At 41.5% G+C, this 24,257-nt stretch overlaps 1 protein-coding gene across 7 annotated transcripts in view; it reads right to left on the bottom strand.

The window, feature by feature from the left end:
• Window positions 1-24,257, bottom strand: part of sulf1 (sulfatase 1) — a 390,572-nt gene that overhangs the window by 59,059 nt on the left and 307,256 nt on the right. For all 7 annotated transcript variants that reach the window (XM_060822708.1, XM_060822711.1, XM_060822709.1 and 4 more), the window contains 4 exons: window positions 8,943-9,093; window positions 8,531-8,706; window positions 5,036-5,164; window positions 428-484 (listed from right to left, as the gene is read on the bottom strand). In XM_060822708.1, coding sequence (XP_060678691.1) covers window positions 428-484; window positions 5,036-5,164; window positions 8,531-8,706; window positions 8,943-9,093 — 513 coding nt within the window. The remainder of the gene's footprint in view (window positions 1-427; window positions 485-5,035; window positions 5,165-8,530; window positions 8,707-8,942; window positions 9,094-24,257) is intronic.

Below are 24,257 nucleotides of genomic sequence, written 5' to 3'. Positions count from 1 at the left end.
TTCTTCCTGCTCTGCTTCTTTAATGATCCAATAAGTTAGGTTTTAGAGCTTATTATTGCATTAATAATGACTCAGAACTCAGCATTTCTTTGTCAAGTAAGTTAAATCAGTAATGACTTTCTGGATGCTTTGTCATCACAAAATTACAGAAACTAGTGAACCGAACACAAACTGTTTTTCTGAATTAATTCCTTAACTGAAAATAAAGTAAGAAAGATCTGTGCAACAATGAAAAAATATAATTACTACTAGGTTTAAATCATATGGAAATTGGAAATGTGTACAACAGTTTTTGCTCCTTGTGTAGAATTCTCAACAGAATAATTTTGTTCTTAAAGTGCAATGCTTGGAAACATGTATTTCTTGGTAATGGCAAAGCACCCACATGTAACGTATTGTGTGATACTCTTGATGCACTGTATCTTACCCTCTCTCAATGAGGAATGTGTCACGCCAAATCCTAGCCTTCTTATTTGAACGGAATCTGCAAGAAAAGATATGCTGGATGTTAAAGACTAACTTATAAATGGCACTATATGGCTAATACATCTGGGTGTCTCCTCATCTCGAGAATGCCAATTGATGTATTCATCAGAAACAATGCATCCCGGAATGACTACTTCAGAGATAGGTGGCTGCTTCAGAAATGGTATTCATTGATGATAGTTGTCTCTCTTTCAAAGGACAGAGAAGACAAAAAAATTCATTCAACTCATAGTCATAGAGTTGTACAGCACGGAAACAGAGCCTTCAGTCCAACTCGTCCATGCCGACCAGATATCCAAACCCAATCTAGTCCCACCTGCCAGCACCCGGCCCATATCCCTCCAAACCCTTCCTATTCATATACCCATCCAAATGCCTCTTAAATGTTGCAATTGTACTAGCCTCCACCACTTCCTTGGGCAGCTCATTCCATACCCGTACCACTTCTGTGTGAAAGCGTTGCCCCGTAGGTCTCTTTTACATCTTTGCCCTCTCACGCTAAACCTATGCCCTCTAGTTCTGGACTGACCGACCCCAGGGAAAAGACTTTGCCTATTTACTCTATCCATGTCCCTCATAATTTTATAAACCTCTACAAGGTCACCCCTCAGCCAGAAAATAACACCTTCTTATTCCTCTACAAAACACTGCCCCAGGTTAAATTAATAGTTACGGTTTATATTTTACAACATTCTGATTCTTTGTTGTCATACCAAATGATTTACCATTATTTACAATTATTGTCTGCCACAGTTACTCAAACAGTCTGGTTCCTTCAAAATATGTGAGGAACACAAAGTTTTACTGATATATAGTGAACTGTGAAGTGGATGGTGATAAACATTTGGGGAATATAGACAGGCTGCTGATATGGGCAGACATGTGGCAGGTGAGATGTAATGCAGCAAATTGCAAAGTCACATACTGTGCTTGAAAGAATGAGAAGAGGTACCAATAACTAAAGGATAAATTCTAAAGTAGGGATTCCTGGGTTAAATGTACATGAATCATTGAAGTTTACAGGCAAGTTAGGAATAATGCTAAAAAAAACAGCAGTCAAGACTTTGGACTCTATAAGTCGAGGCTTCAAACAGAAATGTGGGTAAATTATGAATCTGTGTAAGACCTTGGAACAGCCTGAGGTGGAGAATTGTGTCAAATTCTGGGCAGTGCACTTTATTTAGGATGCAAAGGCTTTAAAGAGATCCTGTAGAAAAAGATCATAAAAATGGTTTCAGAAGGATTTAATTTATCGGGAAAGATTGGTGAACTTCCCAGAGAAAGAACTGAATAGAAAAGTGTTCAAAGCTATCAAGGGTCAGAGGTTAATTAGTTCAGTTAGCTGGACTATTAGTTTACAATGTAGAGTGATATGGGTTCAATTCCTGCACTGGGTGAGGGTTAGCATGAAAGGCTTTTCTTATAAAGCTCTATCCTGGCCTGAGGCATGGTAATCCTTGGGTTAAGCTGAAAACGTGTTGCTGGAAAAGCGCAGCAGGTCAGACAGCATCCAAGTAACAGGAAATTCAACGTTTTGGGCACAAGCACTTCATCAGGAATCCTTGGGTTAAACCATGACCATCATCTGTCTCTCTATGTAGTGAGACAGCAACCCTATGATTGACTATGCCGACTTTACCTTTGTAGACTGGGAGAAATGTTCTCATTGGAGGAAGGATCAAAGATAAGAAACTAATAGTTTAAATTAATTTGCAAAAAAAATTAAAAAATCTGAAGTTGATATGAAAGAAATGTTCCTGGGGTACAAGTGATTGTGAGGGGCGGCACGGTGGCACAGTGGTTAGCACTGCTGCCTCACAGCGCCAGGGACCTGGGTTCAATTCCCGCCTCAGGCGACTGACTGTGTGGAGTTTGCACGTTCTCCCCGTGTCTGCATGGGTTTCCTCCGGGTGCTCCGGTTTCCTCCCACAGTCACAAAGATGTGCGGGTCAGGTGAATTGGCCAAGTGTTAGGTAAGGGGTAAATGTGGGGGTGTGGGTGGGTTGCGCTTTGGCGGGTCGGTGTGTACTTGTTGGGCCGAAGGGCCTGTTTCCACACTGTAAGTCTAATCTAATCTAATCTAATCTAATCTGGAATGCACTGCCCGAGAATGTGACAGAGACAGGCTCAATCAATTGCTTCTTCAATGACTATAGATCATTATCTTGGATGATGTACAGACATGTCAAACTTTTTAAATTCCAACATGCTTTCCTTTAAAAGAGGACAGATACAGCCAAAATTACTGAAATTGCAATTCCAGTGGCCAGCTGGAGAGTAACTGTGGAACGTAACAAATGACGGTGTCATGTAAACTTCAGAGAGGAAAACATACGCACAAATTTAAATATAATCTTCAGGGAGAGTTGTGTCTTCCTGTTCAAGAATACATGGTCTGGAGAATGGCCTGTGTTACTAGTTGAAGGTGATATGCTGGTGAGCTGAGATACTCATTTGCACTGGCCTGGGTTGGAGTGCTAGTTTACAGTGAAGATCACAGTCAAAGAACCACCCATTGTCACCTGGATTGCAGAAACAACGCACTCTTTTGCTCTAAGTGCTAGAAGCCAGAAAGACAGTCAGAAGAAAGGAGGAGTTCAACTGGACTGCAAAGCTCAGAATCTTGAAATCAACTGCCAATTTCTCGAACTATTCTTCAAGAACAAGACTGAGACTGATCCATATAGTGTTTAACCTATTATTTCTTCTTATATTTAATAACTAACAAAGTCACTCTTTAGTTAACTTAAGAAAGCCTGGTTAATTTGGCTCCCTTTAAAACAAATTCTGAGAGAAAGGAATCCACAAGGGAATGGATCCTTGTTGTAACCAACTGAGAGGATGAGTGAATAAAAACAAAGGGAGCTAGACCATCCCTCCTCACCTGGGAGCTTGACAATTTGGGTATCTATTAGGAACCGTAATAATTTGGGGAACATCCCCTTGGGGGACTGGTAATAATATTCCAAAAGGGAACTGTTATAGAACATAGAACAATACAGCGCAGAACAGACCATTTGGCCCTCAATGTTGCGCCAACCCGTGAACCTATCTCAGCTCATCCCCCTACACTATCCTATCATCATCCATGTGCTTATCCAAGGATTGTTTAAATCTCCCTAATGTGGCTGAGTTGACTACATTAACAGGTGGGGCACTCCACGCCCTTACCACTCTCTGTGTAAAGAACTTGCCTCTGACATCTGTCTTAAATCTATCACCCCCCAATTTGTAGTTATGTCTCCTCATACAAACTGACATCATCATCCTTAACCAATCCTCTGATCGTCTTGTATGTCTCTATCAAATCCCCTCTTAGCCTTTTTCTTTCCAATGAGAACAGACCCAAGTCTCTCAGCCTTTCCTCATAAGACCTTCCCTCCAGACCAGGCAACATCCCGGTAAATCTCCTCTGCACCTTTTCCAATGCTTCCATATCTTTCCCAAAATATGGGGATTAGAACTGTACACAATATTCCAAGTGTGGTCGCACCAGTGTTTTGTGTAGTTGCAGCATGGTATTGCGGCTCCGGAACGCAATCCCTCTACCAATGAAACCAAACACACCGTATGCCTTCTTAACAGCACTATCCACCTGGGTGGCAACTTTCAGGGATCTATGTACTTGGATTCCAAGATCCCTCTGCACATCCACACCACCAAGAATCTTCCCATTGACCCAGTACTCTGCCTTCCTGATATTCTTCCCAAAGTGCATCACCTCACATTTAGCTACAATGAACTCCATTATGTACCTGAAGGAAAGAAATTTAAACACCACAATGGAAGTGTCAAGGAGAGGTTTAGCTAAATTGCTCCTTTACAGATTCCAAATCAGTACCGTAAACAGAAATTGCTGGAGAAATTCAGGAGGTCAGGCAGCATCTGTGGAGAGAAGGCAGAGTTAACTTTTCAGTGACCTTTCTTGAAGCTCCTCCGATCCTCAAAGCCAGCTTACTGGATGAAGGCAACAGAATCCATCTACCAGGCCTGCTGTGAAGGAAAGGCAGCCAGCATGCTCATAGATCCATCCCACCCTGGCAATGTTTTTCTACAACCTCTACCATCAGGGAGAAGGTGCAGAAGCCTGAACACATGGATCAGGCGGTTTCAAAACAGTTTCTACCATACTGTTGTTAGAATACTGAATAGACAATCTCTTAACATTCACCTGTACCTGTGTTTTTGTTTTTGCTGCTGTTTACCTATTATTTGCTTATCTATGCTACTTAACTCTGTGATCTGCCTGTCTTGCTTGCAAGACAAAACTTTTCACTGTGCCTTGGTAAACGTGACAATAAATTCAATCCAATTCAATTCAAAACTCAAAATGTTCATGATGCTTTCTCTGCATAGATGTTGCCAGACCTGCTGAGTTTCTCCAGCAATTTCTGATTTTGCTTCGGGTTTCCAGTTTCTGCAGTTCTTAGTTTTTATTTTAAAGTCTAAATCAGTTGCGGTGTTCTTTAGTATTCCCCTCTGGCTCCTGTGTTATCAAAATCATACTGCGTTGTGTGTTAGGTGCCAGATTTCAATCATTTTCGCTAACCTGTTCCTTGGTTTCTCAGATTCCAATAGTTTCAGTATAGACTTGCCGTCCATATCTGGTGGAACATCAAGGCCTGCAATATCTAAGATGGTGGGAGCGAGATCAATATTCAGAACCAGCTGAGGAATGCTGTTGAAATAAACACAACCACAATAATGGAATACCATGAGCTAAACAAAATGTATCTGATTTCTCACAAAAAGACTTGTGACTTACACTAAACAAAAAGAGCTAATATTGCTTCAATATGGATTTGAAAAACAGCAATTATTTTTAACTGTTGAACCCAGAGTGGACATTTAATGTTAAAAATCTCCTTTGCAATACAGTCATCACATTTCCAGAACAAATAGAGAGTAGTTGGATTGTCACATCTACGATGTTTAAACTATTCACTGAAGCAATCTGCAGTGTATAAATGTCCCTGCCTTTTGGCATTCTGCCTTTTCAAATAGTTATCTAAATTTGTCTGAAAATACTATTTTATGGGCAGGTTTTCTCATGCACTTTCTCCACCCTGAGCTCCCGTTAAGCTCTTGATTGTTGCATTTTTCTGTCCCAAATCAGTGACAAGACACCTCATGTAGAGCCTCTTGTAGTCTAGAGCCAGCGGCAGGAGGCAGGAAAATATCAGAGGTATCTGCTTCTCTGTGAGGCTAACCATTTCATGCAGTACTTGGATCTCAGCAGAAATCCAGGGTGGCACATACCTTGGGAACCTCTGCCCTAGACTGGTCAATGGACAAATCAAAAAATGCGCTAAGATGTCAGGATTCGCTCAGCCACATCTCCACACCCCAACTCATCAATGTTGCTGCCTTGGATCTGCGGTCAAGCCGCAAGACCTCAGGGAAGTCCTAGCAAGCAAGCACTGTCCAGTTGTCACCCCCTCCACCTGACTTTGGTACCTGGGATGTCAGGGTGCCAGTTAGCCCATTTGGCTGGACAGCTTTGCAATACAGAGGGCTGGCAACAAGGTTCAATTGCCACACTGGCTCATGTTATTGCGATTATATCGCTTTCATGATCTTCCCCCCACCCCCACTACCTTAAGTATGGTCACCCTCAGGTTAAACTCACCACCAGTTCTCTCTTGAAAAAGAGAGTGGTCTGATGGAACTGTGGTGGCTTTACTTTTGCAGGGATCATAGAATCTCTACAGTATAGAATCAGTTCATTCGGCCCATCGATTGTACACTGCCCCTGGGAACAACATCCCACCCAGACTTAAACACCCTCCACCCTATTCCTGTAACCCTGTAATTCCCATGGTCAATCCACCTAATCTGCACATCCCTGAATACAATGGGCAATTTTCCATGGTCAACCTACCTAATCCGCACATCCCTGAACACAATGGGCAATTTCCCATAGTCAATCCACCTAACCTGCACACCTTTGAACTATGGGAGGAAACCGTAACACCTGGGGAAAACCCATGCAGACACAATGAGAACGTGCAAACTCCACACAGACAGTCACCTGAGGGTGAATGCTAACCGGGGTCCTTGTCGCTGTGAGGCAGCAGTGTTAACCTGTCTCACTATCCACTTGTGGTAAATTATTTTAAATTTCCAAAAGTCCATTTGGAAACCATTTCTCCAAATCACCTTCTTGACCTTGTATTAATAAGAGAGAATTTTTGCTGCCTAGTTTCTGGGCTGATTTTATGCTGAATTTTTGCTGACTAGTTACTGCGCTGATTTTATGCTGAATTTTTGCTGCTTAGTTACTGGGCTGATTTTATGCTGAATTTTTGCTGACTAGTTACAGGGCTGATTTTATGCTGGATTGGGACCCAGCTTCTTGTACAAAAGTCAGGTGTGAGACCGTAACCCAACCCTCCGACTCTGTCCGCCCACTCCACTCTCCCAGGATGTGCCACGTGACTGTCAATCCATTAACTGGCCTGAGATAATGACTTCTGCTCTTGGCACAGCCGTCAGCTAATCAGATAACTGTTGTGCCATAGGGAAACGTGAAGCGGTGGAGCCAGCCTTCAAGGCAGGTGCTGGCTCTTGCCAGGGTAAAGCAGGCAGGACCTGGTGATTGGCATCAAAGGGAATGGCGGATCAGGATTGATGGGACACAGGAAGTAAATGTGCTAGCAGGGTGTCTCTGATACTCGCAAGGGGTCTGGAAAGATGCCAAACCACCTCTTTCCCCAACCCATTGCCCAGTTAGTGCCTAACACCTGTTGTCAGTTTCCCAGGCCAAGATCCCATCAGTTGTGGGAGGTGGTTCTTAGGCAGCCACCTCAGTGTCTCAATTAGATAACAGGCAACTGGGTGTCACACTGCTTCCCCCCACTGCTGTTAAAGTTGTAGTGGGACAAGAGGTAGGTGTCAGGAATAGCACCTCTGTACAGCACACAACTTTAATACTCCAGTCTCACGAACCAAGCATGGTAAGTGATATAGATGAATGCACACAATAATATATAAACTTGTATTATTAAAGAATTTAAATTGAAAGTAGATGATAAACATTGTGGATCTGACACATTCATCTTCCGCAACACATTCTTTTCATTGTTTCATCTTCTTCCTTTATTTTCCTTACTCTCAGGTATACTCTCGTCACTCACTATACTTACCCTTCATCTCCTCCCCACATGCTTTAAAATATACCTCTCCCTTTTTCCAAATCTTTGTTTTGTTGACAGAAAGCAGTTTATAGATGATCACAGCTAGAACATTAATGATTGCTCTTAATATCCTGGGCTAAGGGTGAGAGAGTTTTAGCTGGACTTCCCACTCAACATTGCTAACTATCTATTAATAATGATGACTATTTGTGGGCATATCTATAGATTGGGTTTAGGCATGAGGCTCACCACTAATTAACTTGCTAACTCTAGCTCACACATAATGAACAGCTCATTGAATAAAGCAATGGAAGGCTGCCACCTCATGAATCATAACCACAGAAAGGGCCTCCGGCAAAGTGGGTGGAATATTGATAGGTTTATAAATAGCTTTGTGTTTTTTTTTGGCCAATTTTCTCCCTTTTACCTCTGACTGTGCTGACTTCCGCTGGGATGCAGATCTGTCAGAGTTGATTGCTCTCTGAGATCGCACTAAAGCATCAGTGGTTTCAAAACAATTATTATATTAATATCAATATTGTTTTCTTTAATTTGTCAATAATGTTTACTATTTTGTTTATGTTAGGAATGCTTTGGAGCTGAGTGATTCCACTCTATTTTAATTGGTCATAGCCTTTATAAGGAGGCATTTCTCTTCTATCTTTCTCACAGGTTTCCAATACTTGATGTTAGTTTATATTTCTGATAAATTTAACTGTAATATTTGTAACACGCTGATGCTACTGTAACAAAGTGTGAAAGCCCGATTAAAGACTGTGCAAGTGACAGTTTGCCTCAGAGTATATGTTATAAAATGGAATCCTCAGCTACTCCCGTCAATTTGAAAATTCCATAAATAATCCCTTAATTCCATCAATAATCCCTTAATTCCATAAATAATCCCTTACATTGACCCTGGTTCCACATTTGGTCCACGAACAAAGAAAGGAACTCGGATATCAAAGTCATATGGCATTGATTTTCCCTTTACCAGTCCAAATTGCCCAATGTGGTAACCATGGTCTGCAGTATAGATGACATAGGTGTTGTCCAGTTCCCCAGTCTCTGCAAGCATCTGAAATATCTAAAGCATAATAGAAGTTGTTTCATTATTATCTTAAATGGTTGTAAAAAAAAGCAAGGGAAATATTTTCATGAAAATTGCTATTCTGTAATATCAATCTTTACCAAGTAGCTGCTGAAAGAAGCAGAGCTGTCTGTCCTCTCTGTTTTAATGTTCAAAGACATCTTGTTTTCTAGTGTACTTCCATACAAGTCAAATTCCCACTGAACATTAATTGGCTCAATCATGCTACTTACCCTATCCACAGAGTCATCCACTGACATAAGTGTCTGCAGCCTTTTTCTCTGGAGAATGTTGGTAAATTCCATATGGATTGGCCTCATAGCTCCTGTGAACTGCATAATCCAGTGTTTGTCCATGTTCGGGGCATAGTTATAACTGGGTGTACTAAAATATAACAAAATAAAGAAAGTTCAACACAACTGGTTAAAATGTTTTCTCAATTAGCAGTTTACTGCTTTTATATTCAAATGGGAGCATAAGAGGTCCAGTTAGTAAGTTTGCAGATGACACCAAAATTGGAGGTGTAGTGGACAGCGAAGAGGGTTACCTCAGATTACAACAGGATCTTGACCAGATGGGCCATTGGCCTGAGAAGTGGCAGATGGAGTTTAATTCAGATAAATGCGAGATGCTGCATTTTGGGAAAGCAAATCTTAGCAGGACTTATACACTTAATGGTAGGGTGCTAGGGAGTGTTGCTGAGCAAAGAGACCTTGGAGTGCAGGCTCATAGCTCCTTGAAAGTGGAGTCGCAGGTAGATAGGATAGTGAAGAAGGCATTTGATATGCTTTCCTTTATTGCTAAGAGTATTGAGCACAGGGGTTGGGAGGTCATGTTGCGACTGTACAGGACATTGGTTAGGCCACTTTTGGAAAACTGCGTGTAATTCTGGTTTCCTTCCTATCGGAAAGATGTTGTGAAACTTGAAAGGGTTCAGAAAAGATTTACAAGGGTGTTGCCAGGGTTAGAGGATTTGAGCTATAAGGAGAGATTGGACAGGCTGGGGCTGTTTTACCTGGAGTGTCGGAGGCTGAGAGGTGACCTTATAGAGGTTTACAAAATTATGAGGGGCATGGATAGGGTAAATAGGCAAAGTCTCTCCCCTGTGGTTGGGGTGTCCAGAACTAGAGGGCATAGATTTAGGGTGAGAGGGGAAAGACATAAAAAAGGCCTACAGGGCAACTTTTTCACACAGAGTGTGGTACGTGTATGGAATGAGCTGCCAGAGGAAGTGGTGGAGGCTGGCACAATTGCACCATTTAAGAGGCATTTGGATGGGTATATGAATAGGAAGAGTTTGGAGGGATATGGGCCAGGTGCTGGCAGGTGGGACTAGATTGGTTTAGGATATCTGGTTGGCATAAACGGGTTGGACCGAAGGGTCCGTTTCCGTGTTGTACATCTCTATGACTCTATGAGTCTCATGACTGATACGCTTCTAAAAGAGGAGGAGCCAGGTGACCTTAAGGTTGTGCTCAATAAATTAACAGTGGACCAAAACACTCACATTGTGGCACACTGAGAGATGGGGGAAAGTTGCTCATTCCTGAAGTTTTGAAGTCAACATACATAAACAACAGCCATGTAACACAGAAACATAGAAACAGGAGTAGGCCAATCAAATTGCACCTTGAGCCTGTTCTATCATTCAATGAGATTGTGGCTGATCTGTGGCTTTACTCCATAGTACTCCTTTGGCCAGTACTCCTTAGTACCTTCACTTAAACAAAGTTCATCTCTCTCAGATTTAAAATTAACAACTCATCCGGCACCCACTGCCATTTGTGGAAGAGACTTCCAAACATCCACCACCTTTTTGTGTGTCGAAGTGCTTCCTAACATCTCCCCGAACGGTCTGGTCTTAATTCTCAGACTATGCCTCACATTTTAGAATCTTCAACTGATTCTAGTTTAACAGACGTGAGACCAGTGCAAGTGAGCAGACTTGTGGAAGCACACTAGTCACTTGGTTATTATAATTATTATAATGATGCTCTGTGCCTTCAATCTGACATTTAATTATTGTCCACCATTCCTGACTGGGTTTGCTGAGGCATGTGAATCTCAATAGATTGAGGAAGGCTGTACAGGATTGCCTGCTAGTGAGCCTGCAGGAGGTGCAACAAATGGACTGTTTTCTCCAGAGCTGACAAACTACCAACTAAAGCCCCAGCACATAATCTGCCAGGTGTCCCTGTCTACCATTATGGTGGTTCAGTAGTTAACACTGTAGCATCACAAGCACCGGACACCTGGGTTCAATTCCAGCCTCGGGCGACTGTCTGTGTGAAGTTTGCACATTTTCCCCAGGTCTGCGTGGGTTTCCTCTCACAGTCCAAACATGTGCTGGTCAGGCGGATTGGCCATGCTAAACTGCCCCTAATGTTAGGTGCATTAGTCAGAGGGAAATGGGTCTGGGTGGGTTACTCTTCATAGGGCCGGTGTGGACTTGTTGGGCCGAAAGTTCTGTTTGCACACTGTAGGTAGTCCAACAAAAAATGAGATTTTCCATTCATGATTGGTAGAAAGGAAAGATTGAGACTCATTCTGAGGTCTTGGTTTGTGTAATACTTTTGTTTATTCTTTCCTTTATTACTCACTCATCTATTTCCTGTCCTCACATCTAGACACTTTACTCATGCCAGCACTATCTCCATTCTAAAACATGCTCACTCTGGGCTCATTCAGGACTCCAAAAGAAAGTGTCACCAGCTCACTCTATGGATTCAAGCTAACACTTCACCCTGCATCACATATTCCTGTTGTGATCAGCACCAGCACAGATGGAACCTTTCCACTTGGGTTAATTACTGCATTTATTGGAAGATGAACATGTGAAGAGTGCAGGCACAGAGTCATACATTTGGGCTTTTGCCCGAAACGTGGATTTTCCTGCTTCTCGGATGCTGCCTGATCTGCTGTGCTTTTCCAGCACCACACTCTGGTCTCTAATCTCCAACATCTTGATCAATTCTAGTCCCATTTTCCAGCACCTGCTTTATTGCCTTAGCACCACAAGTGAATCTGTAAAGACTTCTTAAATGTTATGAGGGTTTCTGCCTCTACATTTTTGCAGGCAGTGAGTTCCTTGTCTTATGATCTGTGAATGAAAACTCGCATCTTAGAATGCACATTTCAAAGGTCTCTATTTTCTTCCATGACTTATTCTCCAAGTTTCTGAGGTGTTCAGGAAAGTGAATAAAACGTTGCATCTTATGTGAGCTTTTTCCTCCTCATTACAAAGTTGAATTTTCTTGTTGTTAATATATCCATCATCTGCACAAAAGTATTTCTGGCTACCTCTATCATTCTTCTGACTTCTGCACCACACTTCATATCACCAGTGCCAACTCACAGACTCATATAGATCTCCAGCACAGAATCCCTGCCCTAAGTTAAACTCAGATACTTCAGTAACCAGAACACATACGGCGTGGCATAAAGTGGGGAGAAACACTTGGCCAAAAAAGGATGCTATACTGTAGCTGGAGAAATAGAAAAGGCAACATCAATTCCGTTGGTTGCTTTCTGGGCAAGATTAAGTAGTTTTGTGCTGATTATCAGAAAGTGAAATACTTTTCAATAGACGACATGGCTTGTGAGGGAATTCTTTAAGAAGATAGAAGGCATCAGGTATCTGTTGGCTCCAGATCATGAACTGATATCATTAGGGATGAGGATCCCAGATGGACTCAGTGCTTGGAACATCACAAATGCTACTGTAAGCTTACTTTCAGATTTCAAAATGCATCTCCACCATATTCTAACAACTAGTGAGTTCATTTTTGACAAGGACTGAAAATTATGATATGCCATTCATTAATTACATCAACCTTCCCATTTTTTAATGGAATGATCATCTCACCCTTGTCATAAACATACGAGATCAATTGAATGAAATAGGTTTAACCTTATAGGCCTATTGTTGGAATCACATAGATAGTGTACTTAGGCTAATGTATGAATAAGGGTGGGAGGGCAGGGGCAATGGAATTTTGAGTGATAGTGGATGTGATTGCATATTGGTGTGCCCTATTATTAAAAAACCAACAAGGTAGTCCTCAGATAGTGCAGAAAACATCAGATTTATTTCAAACCATAGCAATACAATCTACCTTTAATTGATTTAAAATGGAAAGTGGAGATTCACAAAGTGCTACTTTTCCTGAAAATGCTTGACAAAAAAACCTACAGGCAAGTTGAGGAGAGTTTATTTTTAAACAGTATTTGTTATGATCTTGAATGTACTGCCGAAAAGGCATATTGAATAATTGAATAACCTTCAAAAGGGAGTCAATAAGTATTTCAAACAGAAACATTTGCACAGCTATGGAGAATCAGTAGGGCAGTGGGATTAATTGGATAGCTCCTCCAAAGAGCCAGAACACCCAAGATTGAATGAACAGCTATCTTTTGATTCTAAAGATTATTTTCTGATGAAGCTAAGGACGGACTTTGTGAAACCATTTGAAGCAGAGCTGCTCCATAAGGTCCCCCCATAGCCTCTGACGCTCTAGGGAAAATAACCCCCCTATAACTCAAACTCTCCAGTCCTGTCAACATCCTTGTAAATGTTTTTTGCAACCTTTCAAGTTGAATAATATCCCTCCTATTGAAGGGCGATCAGAATTGCACGCAATATTCTAAAAGTGACTTCACCAATGTCCTGTACAGCCGCAACATGACATCCCAACTCCTGTGTGCAATGTTCTGACCAATGAAGGCAAGCGTACCAAATGCCTTTCTTATCACCCTGTCTACCTGTGACTCCACTTTCAAGGAACTATACAACTACCTCCCTAGGTCTCTTTGTTCAGCAACACTCTCTGAGGACCTATCATTTACTGTATAAGTCCTGCCCTAGTTTGCCATACCAAAATTCAACACCTCATATGTATCTGAATTAAACACCATCTGCCACTCCTTGGCCCATTGGCTCATCTGATCAAGGACCTGTTGTACAATAAGATAATCTTCTTCGCTGTTCACTACACCACCTACTTTAGTGTAATATGCTAACCTACTAACCAGACCTGTTTTACACACATTCAAAATATTTGTATAAATGGCAAAAAGCAGTGAACCCAGCACCAATCCTTGTGGCACACCGCTGATCACAGACCCCCAGTTCGAAAAAGCAACTCTCTACCACCACCCTCTGTCTCCTACCTTCAAATCAACTTTTTAATCCAATTGGCTAGCTCTCCCTGGATCCCATGTGATCTAACCTTACTAATCAGTGTAAGAGGCGGAAGCCCCTGTCAAAAACTTGGCTGAAGTCTTTATAGACAACTTCTATGGCTTTGCCTTCAGCAATGTTTTCTGGCACCTCTTCAAAAAATTCAATCAAGTTTGTGAGACACGATTTCGCATGCACAAAGCCATGTTGACTATCCTCTTAAATTTAAGTAGTACAGCAGTTTAATAGAATCCCTTTGGACTGAGCTAAAGGATCAATCATATCAGTCAAAATATATTGTTGATGGTAGAACAGTGAAAAGGAAATAAAGACTGGAAGTTGTAGATAAATTTGAAAGATGCACATTCACAATAGAGTGATAATTGAAGATTTTAGTTATCCACAAGTAAACCAGAAGAGGAAACATTCGTAAAGAAAATAGGAAATTTATTTCAAGATCCAAGTCCTACTTGTTGATCAGTACATCACTAATCCAACAAGGAAGCTGGTTGGCTGATTGCTACTACAAAATAGCATCTCCTCAGTCATCATGATATAAAAAAGGAAGCTAGTACAACCTCTCCTTATCTGACAACCTGTAATGAGAAATCATCCTCTAACTGGCCTTAGGAATGCCTAGGTATTATACTTGTCATCTTCAAGTGGTATATTAATTTTTACACAGTGGTGCTTTTATCAGTTCAACGAAATATTATGCAGTACATGATATCCTTATAAAACAAAAGTACACTCCAAACTCACAAGTAGCACCAGCAGATATCTACTACAATACTCCATTACACTTATCTTCCTAGTTTCCAATTCTAATGAAGAGTCAACATCAGATCTATCTGTCCACCTTTTTTTTAAATGCTACAGAGCTTTTGCATACATTTACTACTTCTTGTACATAATTTTAGATTTCCAACATTTCCACTTTTTTTTAATCCCAACAATCAATGGTTTATTTTTCTCAATTGGAAATCAACAATGTGTTCACAGAAGATCTAAATCTGCCACATAATCATGGCAACATAATAGTATTCATAGTAATATTCAATATCACTGGAATTAAATGTGGGCACATTAAATCTTCATGTCTCACACAAATAATATTTTAAGATTCAGTGACAAAAGCTCATATTTATACGGTGTCATTAACACAGTAAAATACCTCAATCAGTACCCTGGAGTTTTATCAGACAAAATATACCAAATAAAGTTCAAAATCACACAATTGAGCTGAAAATGTGTTGCTGGAAAAGCGCAGCAGGTCAGGCAGCATCCAAGGAGTAGGAGAATCGACGTTTCGGGCATAGGCCCTTCTTCATTCCTGAAGAAGGGCTCATGCCCGAAACATCGAATTTCCTGTTTCTTGGATGCTGCCTGACCTGCTGCGCTTTTCCAGCAACACATTTTCAGCTCTGATCTCCAGCATCTGCAGTCCTCACTTTCTCCTCAAAAATCACACAACACCAGGTTATAAAGTCCAACAGGCTTACCTGCAGGACCATACCCTGGTGTTGTGTGATTTTTAACTTTGTACACCCCAGTCCAAAACCGGCACCTCCAAATCATGTATACCAAATAAAGAATGGATGTCCAAAAGCTTGGTCAAAACAGGAGATTTCAAAGAACAACTTAGAAGTAGGAGAAAAATGTAGTGAGATACAGAGGATTAGTGAGGAAGTTGCAGAGTTTCGAGGTTAGGTAGTGAGAGAGTAGCCAGCAATGCAACAGTGATGAGAAATGAAGATGTAGAAGAGGCCAGAATTGAAATGCAGGATCTTAGTTACAAAGAGAAGGAGAGGCAAAGTCATGGAAAAAACAGATGAGTATTTGAAAATCGAGTTTCTGTTGTTTCTGAGGTAATACAGTTATTGAGGAGAGGGTGCTACAACTGAATTAGAGCTACTCCTTTCGATGTTGAGGTGAATTTTGTAAGAGCATTGTGAAGTCATCTGTTTCTCTTCAGTTATATGACTCGCTTAGTGGTGAGGGAATCACACGGCATTAAACCTATTGGTCAATGTGTGATTTTCCTGTATTATGTATTGGTACGATCATGCTTTATAAACTTAATGAAGATAGGGAAGATGGGATTGTAATGAAACACGTATATATTACAAAGTCCTACATAATAATTGTTCTCACTAATTATGTCAGTATTACAGACTCTTTATAATAGTTTGGTAAGAGAGGGCACGTTTTCATAACAGATTGTTCATGGTCTTTGCTACAGAAAACAGCTTTTAGTCATTCCCTGAAAGAAAACCTTCTTCTTGCCTTTTCTTGTACGTCAACCTAATGAGCTGTTGACTGATCCATCCACACTCTCAAAAAAACCCATTAAAATGTATTGTGAAACATAGGAACAGTTTTCTATGGGACTGCTTTGAATTCTTGAGGTCACCTGCAGCAGACAAGAAGGAGTATTTGACACTTTCATAAGTCTCCCATGCAAAGCAGATTAGTAGGACTAGTCTGCTGAGTTCAATATATTGTACAGGCCAATCAATGCCATAGCAAAGGCTTTCCATTTTGACTGTGAGGGTATGTTGATGGACTATTGAGTTTCAGCATTCCATCACCTTTGTGATGTCAGAAGAAATCCCTCCTGAAGTGTAACCCCTGTCCTTTCATTAACAACAGTTTGACAGGTAATATAACAGCCTCATACGGTTTTGTTAATTTTGTATGGATTAGTACTGGCAATCATGGAAGTGCTTTTTTTTCCACCGCTATCACAGTCAGGAAGCCTATTCAAATGTGGTTTGAATCTTTTGGAAAACTAGGGATAATGTTATTAACTGAACACACATTAAAGTTTGACAGTTAATAATCTCTGTTCTCTGTGTGTCATGTCTGATAATCCACACTGAGTCAAATTTTTCACAATAATGTGTCAGAAGTAATACAGCCCTGGACAATAAATTTATTTAAGCAATACAAATACGAGTCAGTGGGATTCCATGGGCAAGGGCAGAGTATATAGTTAATCTTAGTTAAATTCCACACTGTTGCAGGACATGTCCAGTCAATCCTCCTTTCTTTATTTTGGTAATGTCTTTCTTTGAGGTTCATTGAAATAACTGAATTTAGCAAAACTAGCCTTTCTCCAGTTTAGAACTTTTATTTTCTGTCCATTCTGACCATTTTCTATCACCATCTTAAATCTAACTGAGTTATGGTCACAATCTCCAAAATGTTCCCCAACAAATGTGCCTTCCACCAGCCTGGGCTCATTTCTGAATATTAGGTCCAGATCTGCCACCTCTTTTGTCGGGTTTTCTACATACTAGTTAAAAAAGCTCCCCCAGATGCAATTTTAAAAGTTTTCCCACCTCCCTAACTTGCACACTAAAGCTATCCCAGTTAATACTTGGGTAGTTAAGATTCCTATTACTGCCTTTTTAATTCTTATATTCCCCTGAAATTTGATTACATACTTGATCCTCTATAACTCCCTGCTTGTTTGGAGATCTATGTTACACACTCAACAGTGCATATATGCTTTTATGCTTTTTAGTTCAACCTATATGGCTTCCTTTGATGATCCTTCCAAGATACCATCTCTTGTTGCTGCAATAATTGATTCCTTGATCATTATTGTGACACCCCTCTCTATCGCATGTGAATACCCTATAACCAGAAATGTTAAGTTGCCAATCCTGCCCATCTTTCTTCCAGGCATCAGAGGTAGCCATCATACTCCCATGTTCCTGCCTGTGGCTTCAACTTTTCTATCATAATCCCCAGGCTCCTTGTATTAAAATGTATCTTCAAAACACTGTTTTTAATAAACGCTTCTGCAGTGTTATTTTTCATGTGGGTTTTTTTGTCGATTTATAAAGCTGTTTTCCCAATTTTATGAACAAGTATCCCTGTTTACAAAATGCTGCTTGCAGATTTTCCTGATATTTTTAAATAATACAGCATGGGGGTCAGTGGTTAGCAAGCTGCCTCACAGCACCAGGGTCTCAGGTTCGAGTTCAGCCTTGGGTGACTGTCTGTGTGGAGTTTGCACATTCTCCCTGTGTCTGCATGGGTTTCCTCCCATAGTCCAAAGACGTACAGGTCAGGTGAATTGGCCATGATAAATTGCCCTTAGTGTTAGATACAGCAGTCATAAGGAAATGGGTCTGGGTGGGTTACTCTTCGGGGGGTCGATGTGGACTGATTGGGTCGAAGGGCCTGTTTCCACACTGTAGGGAATCTAATCTAATTATAAGACCATAAGACATAGGAACAGAGGTAGGCCATTCTGCCCTACTGCTCCTCCATTCAATGAGTTCGTGGCTGATCTTATAACAGCCATAGAATCATACAGCACGGAAACAGACCCTTTGGTCCAACCAGGCCATACCAAAATAATCCCAAACTAAACTAGTCCTACCTATCTAGTCCTGGCCCATATTCCTTCAAACCTTTTCTATCTTATTCAAATTACTCAAATCTTCAACTCCACTTTCCTGCTTTCCCCCCATAACCCTTGATTTCTTTACTAATTAAAAATCTATCTCAGCCTTGAATATACTTAAGCCTCTACAGTATAGAATTCACAGATTCATTGACCAGAGAGAAAAAAATCCTTCCCAGCGGTCTTAAGTGAGAGACCTCTGGCTTTGAAATTATGCCATCTTCTAAGTGTCATGGTGGCTCCGTGGTTAGCACTGCTACCTCACAGCACCAGGCACCTGGGTTCAATCCCAGCCTTGGGCAAGTGGAGTTTGCACATTCTCCCCATGTCTGTTTGGGTCCTTTCCAGGTGCTCTGGTTTCCTCCCGCAATCCAAAGATGTATAGGTCAGGTGGATTGGCAATGAGAAATTGCCCATAGTGTTCATGGATGTGCAAGCCATGGGAAATTCAAAGTTACAGGGATGGGGTGGGTCTGTGTGGTATGCTTTTTGGGGGATTGGTGTAGACTTGATGGGTCAAATGTCCAGTTTCCACTCTGTAGGGATTCTATGATTGTCCTAGACTTTCCCACAAGGGTCTTCTCCATTCTGTTTCCAAAAGTGAGTTTGTTGTACTGAAACTCTTTGCTACCTTCTCCCCACCCCCACCCCCCACACCCCCTCCCTTTTATCTCTCCACCCTGGAGGCTCCCAGCCTCATTCCTGATGAAGGGCTTTTGCCTGAAACGTCGATTTTCCTGCTCCTCGGATGCTGCCTGATCTGCTGTCCTTTTCCAGCACCACTCTAATCTAGGCTCTGATTTCCAGCACCCACAGTCCTCACTTTTGCCCTATTTTCCAACAGTGTCCTCTACATCTGGACTCACTCACAAGAGGAAACATCCATAGCACATCCATCCTGTTAGGATTATTTAGGATCTTGAATATTTCAATCACTTCATCTCTCACTCTTCTAAATTCCAGTGGAAACAAACCCAGTCTGTTTAATCCATCCTCATGCCAGAAGTGCAGTAATCAACAACAATAGATTGTGTAAGATTTGGGTCCAAACAGAATCACAAATACAGTGGACGTTCAGCAGGGGGAGCTGAATGCTATAAGCATGGGTAGTTGGGACACTCTAGAAATAGATGAACATCACCCCTAAAAAAAACAAAGAAAAGTTTCTGCAAAGACAAATTTCCCAGAGAAAATGAAGATTGTGTAACACAGATTCAGAAGTAAGGTAGGTTCAGAACCATCAATTGGAAGGCACAAGGGCTGTTGACGGAATTCAAACCCAACATAGGAGCACCTGTAGGTCAACAGCTTGCCAGAGTTCAAGTCTGAAAGAGTCAGACCAACAAATACAAAACTTTAAGGCCCAGAAGACACAGATCCCACAAAGCTTACGCCACAGACAATGAAGTGTCAGTGAAACATGACGTAGAAGGAGGAATTAAAATATTTCGTTATTGAACAGAAATGTATATATTTGTCTAGGTCTCTTCGAATGCAGGGATACAATACTTCAGAATAAATCCCCATTGAGAATTCAGTCAGGAATGTCCAAAGATATTTGAAGGTTTAAACAAATCATAGCAGGCACATCAAGATAGACATGGAGTGGATGCTTCCTCTTGTGGGGCAGTCCAGGACAGGAGGTTATTGTCTTAAGATAAGAAGTAGCAAATTTAAATCAGAGTTGTGGAGAAACTACTTCTCCTAAAGGGTTGTGAATCTGTGGAATTCCCTACCCCAAAGTGTGGTGGATGCTGGGACAGTGAGTAAATTTAAGGAGCAGTTAGACAGATTTTTAACTGGTAATGGGTTGAAGGGATATGGAGAGAAAAATTGAAGGTGAGGAATATATCAGCCATGATTGAATGGCAGAGCAGATTTGATGGGCCGAATGACCTAATTTTTCTCCTATATCTTATGAACTTATGAAAATGTACCACAAGGGAACAGTGACCTTATTGGGTATTTATTACAGATCTCCAAATGGTGGAGAGATAGTCGGACAAGTCAGGATGTGATAGTTGAGGATTTCAATTACCCTTGGGGCAGACTGGGAAAAAGGGAGAGTGTGGGACACAGAAGGGGAGAAATTCATGCAATGTTTGCTGCACAACTTTCTGCAACACTACATTTCCAAACCTACCAGGGAGGGAGCTGTCTTAGATCTGTTCCCAGAAAATGATACAGGTTAAATGGAGAAGATAGCACTGCTGCTTCACAGCACCAGAGACCCGAGTTCAATTCCAGCCTCAGGCGACTGACTGTGTGGAGTTTGCACATTCTCCCCGTGTCTGCATGGGTTTCCTCTGGGTGCTCCTATTTCCTCCCACAGTCCAAAAATGTGCAGGTTAGGTGAATTGGCCATATTAAATTGCCCATAGTGTTAGGTGAAGGGGTAAATGTAGGGGAATCGGTCTGGATGGGCCACCTTTTGGCGGGTCGGTGTGGACTTGTTGGGCCGAAGGGCCTGTTTCCACACTGTAAGTAATCTAATCTAATCAGAGTGAGGGAGCATTTGGCAAGCAGTGATCTTAGTACAATAATATTCGATATTAAGTTGGAAAAGGCTAAAAATCAGTCAAGGCTTAAAATAACAGACAGGCAAAGGGAAGATTTTAAGGGTTAAAAGTTGAACTGGAGCATGTTGATTGGAAATGAATGTTGGTGGATAAAACACTGGATGAGGAATGGGAGACTTTCAAAACGGAAATGTATAGAGTAGAAGCTAGGTTCAAGCCCACGTGAAATAATTACAGGATATGCAAAGCTAGAGTACCCTGGAAGACTAAGGATGCTGATAAGAAAATAAGGAAAAAGGAGGCACATGATATAAACTGGAATAATAATAATAATAGCAATAGAAATCAAAGTCAGGATCTCAAAAGCAAGAGAGAAGCTCAGGCTGGAATAAGGAAGACTACGAGGAAGCATGAAGAAAGGATGGCAGCTTGTGTGGAAAGAAATAATAAAATGTTCTTCAAACATATTAATGGTAAAAGATTAGTGAAGGAAAGAGTGGAGCCCACAAGGAACAAGCAGGTTAAACTGAGCAGTAAAGTAAAGGGTATGGCAGAGGTACTAAGTAAGTACTTTGCTTCGGTCTTTACCAGATTAGAAGATGGCCCAGTTGAAAATGTGGGTATTGAGCAACTGAGCAGTTTAGTGATGGATAAAGAAGAGATGCTAAAAAGGCTGGCAGCTCTCCAGGTAGAGAAGTCCCCAGGCCTAGGTGGGATACATTCGAGATTGCTGAGAAAGCTAAGGGAGCAAACTGAGGAGCTGGTGACAACAAATTTTCCAGGCCTCTTTGAACAAAGAATTAGACCCAGGGACTGGAGGATTGCAAAAGTGATGCCATTGTTTAAGAAAGGGGCAAAGGGTAACCCAGGAAATTATAGACCTGTCAGCTCGACATCAATATTGGGAAAACTGTTGGTGGCCATCATATGGGATAGGATAAATATACATTTAGGCAAAAATAAGATAATACTAGACAATCAATATGGCTTTGTCAAGGGTAGGTCATGTCTGACAAATGTAATTGAGTTCTCTGATGCGTTAACACAGGCAGTGGTTGGGCTATGGATGTTATATATTTGGGTTTTCAGAAAGCATTTGATTAGGTGCCACATGGCAGGTTGGTTAGCAAATTAGGAATGTTTGGAATTGATATATCCTTGGATTAGAAGCTGGCTAAAAGTCAGAAAACAGAGGATAGACACAGATGGCATTTCATACACAGGAGAGATGTTGAAAGTGGTGTGCTCTGGGGAATGTTGTTAGGACCCTTGCTTTTTTAGATTTATATCAATGATTTGGAGATGGGTATTGAGGGCACAATCTCTAAATTTGCAAACGATACTAAGCTATGGAGAAGAGTGAATTGTGAGGATGATGCTGAGTGTAATTCTGGTCTCCCTGCTGTAAGAAGGATGTTGTGAAACTTGAAAGGTTCAGAAGAGATTTACAAGGATGCTGCCAGGGTTGGAGGGTTTGAGCTACAGGGAGAGGCTGAATAGGCTGGGGCTGTTTTCCCAGTCAGGATGGTGGGTGGCTTGGAGGGTACCCTGTAGTGTGGTGTTCCTATCTATCTGCTGCCCTTGTCCTAGATAGAAATGGTTGTGAGTTTGGAAAGTGCTGACTGAGGATCTTTGGTGAATTTCTGCAGTGCATCTTGTAGATGGTACACACTGCTGCTACTGAGAATGAGTATTGGAAGGAGTGGATGCTTGTAGGTCTGGTGCCAATCAAGCAGGTCCTTCATCTTGGATGGCGTCAAACTTCTTGGGTGTTGTTAGAGCTGCACCTGTCCAGGCAAGTGGAGACTATTCCATCACACTCCTGTCTTGTCTTTTGTAGATGCTGGATAGGCTTTGGGGAGTCAGGAAGTGAGGTGCCTGCTATTTCTATGGCAAGTCCAACTGGGTTACTGGTCAATGGCTGATGAAGGAGGGATTCAGCAATGGTTACACCATTGATATCATAGAATCACAGAATCCTTCCAGTGTGGAAACAGGCCCTTCTGCCCAACGAGAGCACAATGACCCTCCAAACCGTATCCTACCCCGACCCATTCCCCTACCTTATGACTGTACATTTACCCCGACTAATGCATCTCACAGACACATCCCTGAAACCAATACACAGTTAGTGGTATGCCATCAATTTTGTAATGTATGATGGCTACATGCAAACCCTGGAAGTACCAACAGGGTCATAGTCACGGAGTCAGAGTCATAGAGTCACAGCACGGAAACAGACTCTTCGGTTCAACCAGTCCATGCCGAACATAATCCCAAACTAAACTAGCCCCACCTGCCTGCTCCTGGCCCATATCCCTCCAAACATTTCCTATTCATGTATCCATCCAAATGTCTTTTCTACGTTGTAATTGTACCCACAAGCATCACTTCCTCAGGAAGTTCATTCCACACATGAACCACCCTCTGTGCAAAATTATTGTCCCTCATGTCTTTTCAAAATCTCTTTCCCCTTAACTTAAAAATGTACCCCCTAGTTTTGAAATCTCCCATCCTAGGAAAAACAAAACTACCATTAACTCTATCTATACCCCTCATTATTTTATAAATTTCTATAAAGTCACCTCCTAACCTCCTTTGTTCCAGTGAAGCAGGTCACAGCCTATCCAACCTTTCTTTATAACTGTCGCAAAGTTTACCCTCACCTAACATTCAGTTTTACATAAAACTGGTTTTAATCATTCAACTAACCTGCGAATGACCAGTGAACTGTCAATGTAAATCTAATCATAACTAGATCAGAAAACAGCTGGACTCAATGCCTTTGGCTGTTCGCCATCTGATGTGACGGGGAATGATTATGAAACGTAAAGTTCAAATCTAATAATGTCTAAAATAAGGAATGTAGCATTTGTGGGAAGGCCTCTACATGTATGTACTATAGTTCCCTTCTTTGCTGTTTTTGGGATATACTATTAAATCTATCTGGTTTCTTTTCCTTTCCTTGGTGTATTTACCAAATTAGAACACACAAGACAATAAGAGTTGGGGCAAGAGTGGACTACTGGTCCATTGAAGAGCATCAGGCTGATGCTTGGCATTGATTCCATTGTCTCGTCATGTCTCCATATTCCTTGATCTCTGAAACATCAACAATCTGTCCGTCTCAAACTTAAATGTTGTGAATCACGAAGCACCTACAATGCTCTTTGGCAGTGGCCCCCAACATTCTCCGAGTGGGCGGCACGGTGGCGCAGTGGTTAGCACTGCTGCCTCACAGCGCCAGAGACCCGGGTTCATTTCCCGCCTCGGGCGACTGACTGTGTGGAGTTTGCACGTTCTCCCCGTGTCTGCGTGGGTTTCCTCTGGGTGCTCCGGTTTCTTCCCACATTCCAAAGATGTGCGGGTCAGGTAAATTGGCCATGCTAAATTGTCCATAGTGTTAGGTAGGGGGTAAATATAGGGGTAT

This window comes from Hemiscyllium ocellatum, chromosome 4 (assembly GCF_020745735.1).
Source record: "Hemiscyllium ocellatum isolate sHemOce1 chromosome 4, sHemOce1.pat.X.cur, whole genome shotgun sequence".
NCBI classification, from domain to species: Eukaryota; Metazoa; Chordata; class Chondrichthyes; order Orectolobiformes; family Hemiscylliidae; genus Hemiscyllium; species Hemiscyllium ocellatum.
Note: the sequence above shows the minus strand (reverse complement) of the source record. Positions and strands in the feature narration are given on the sequence as shown.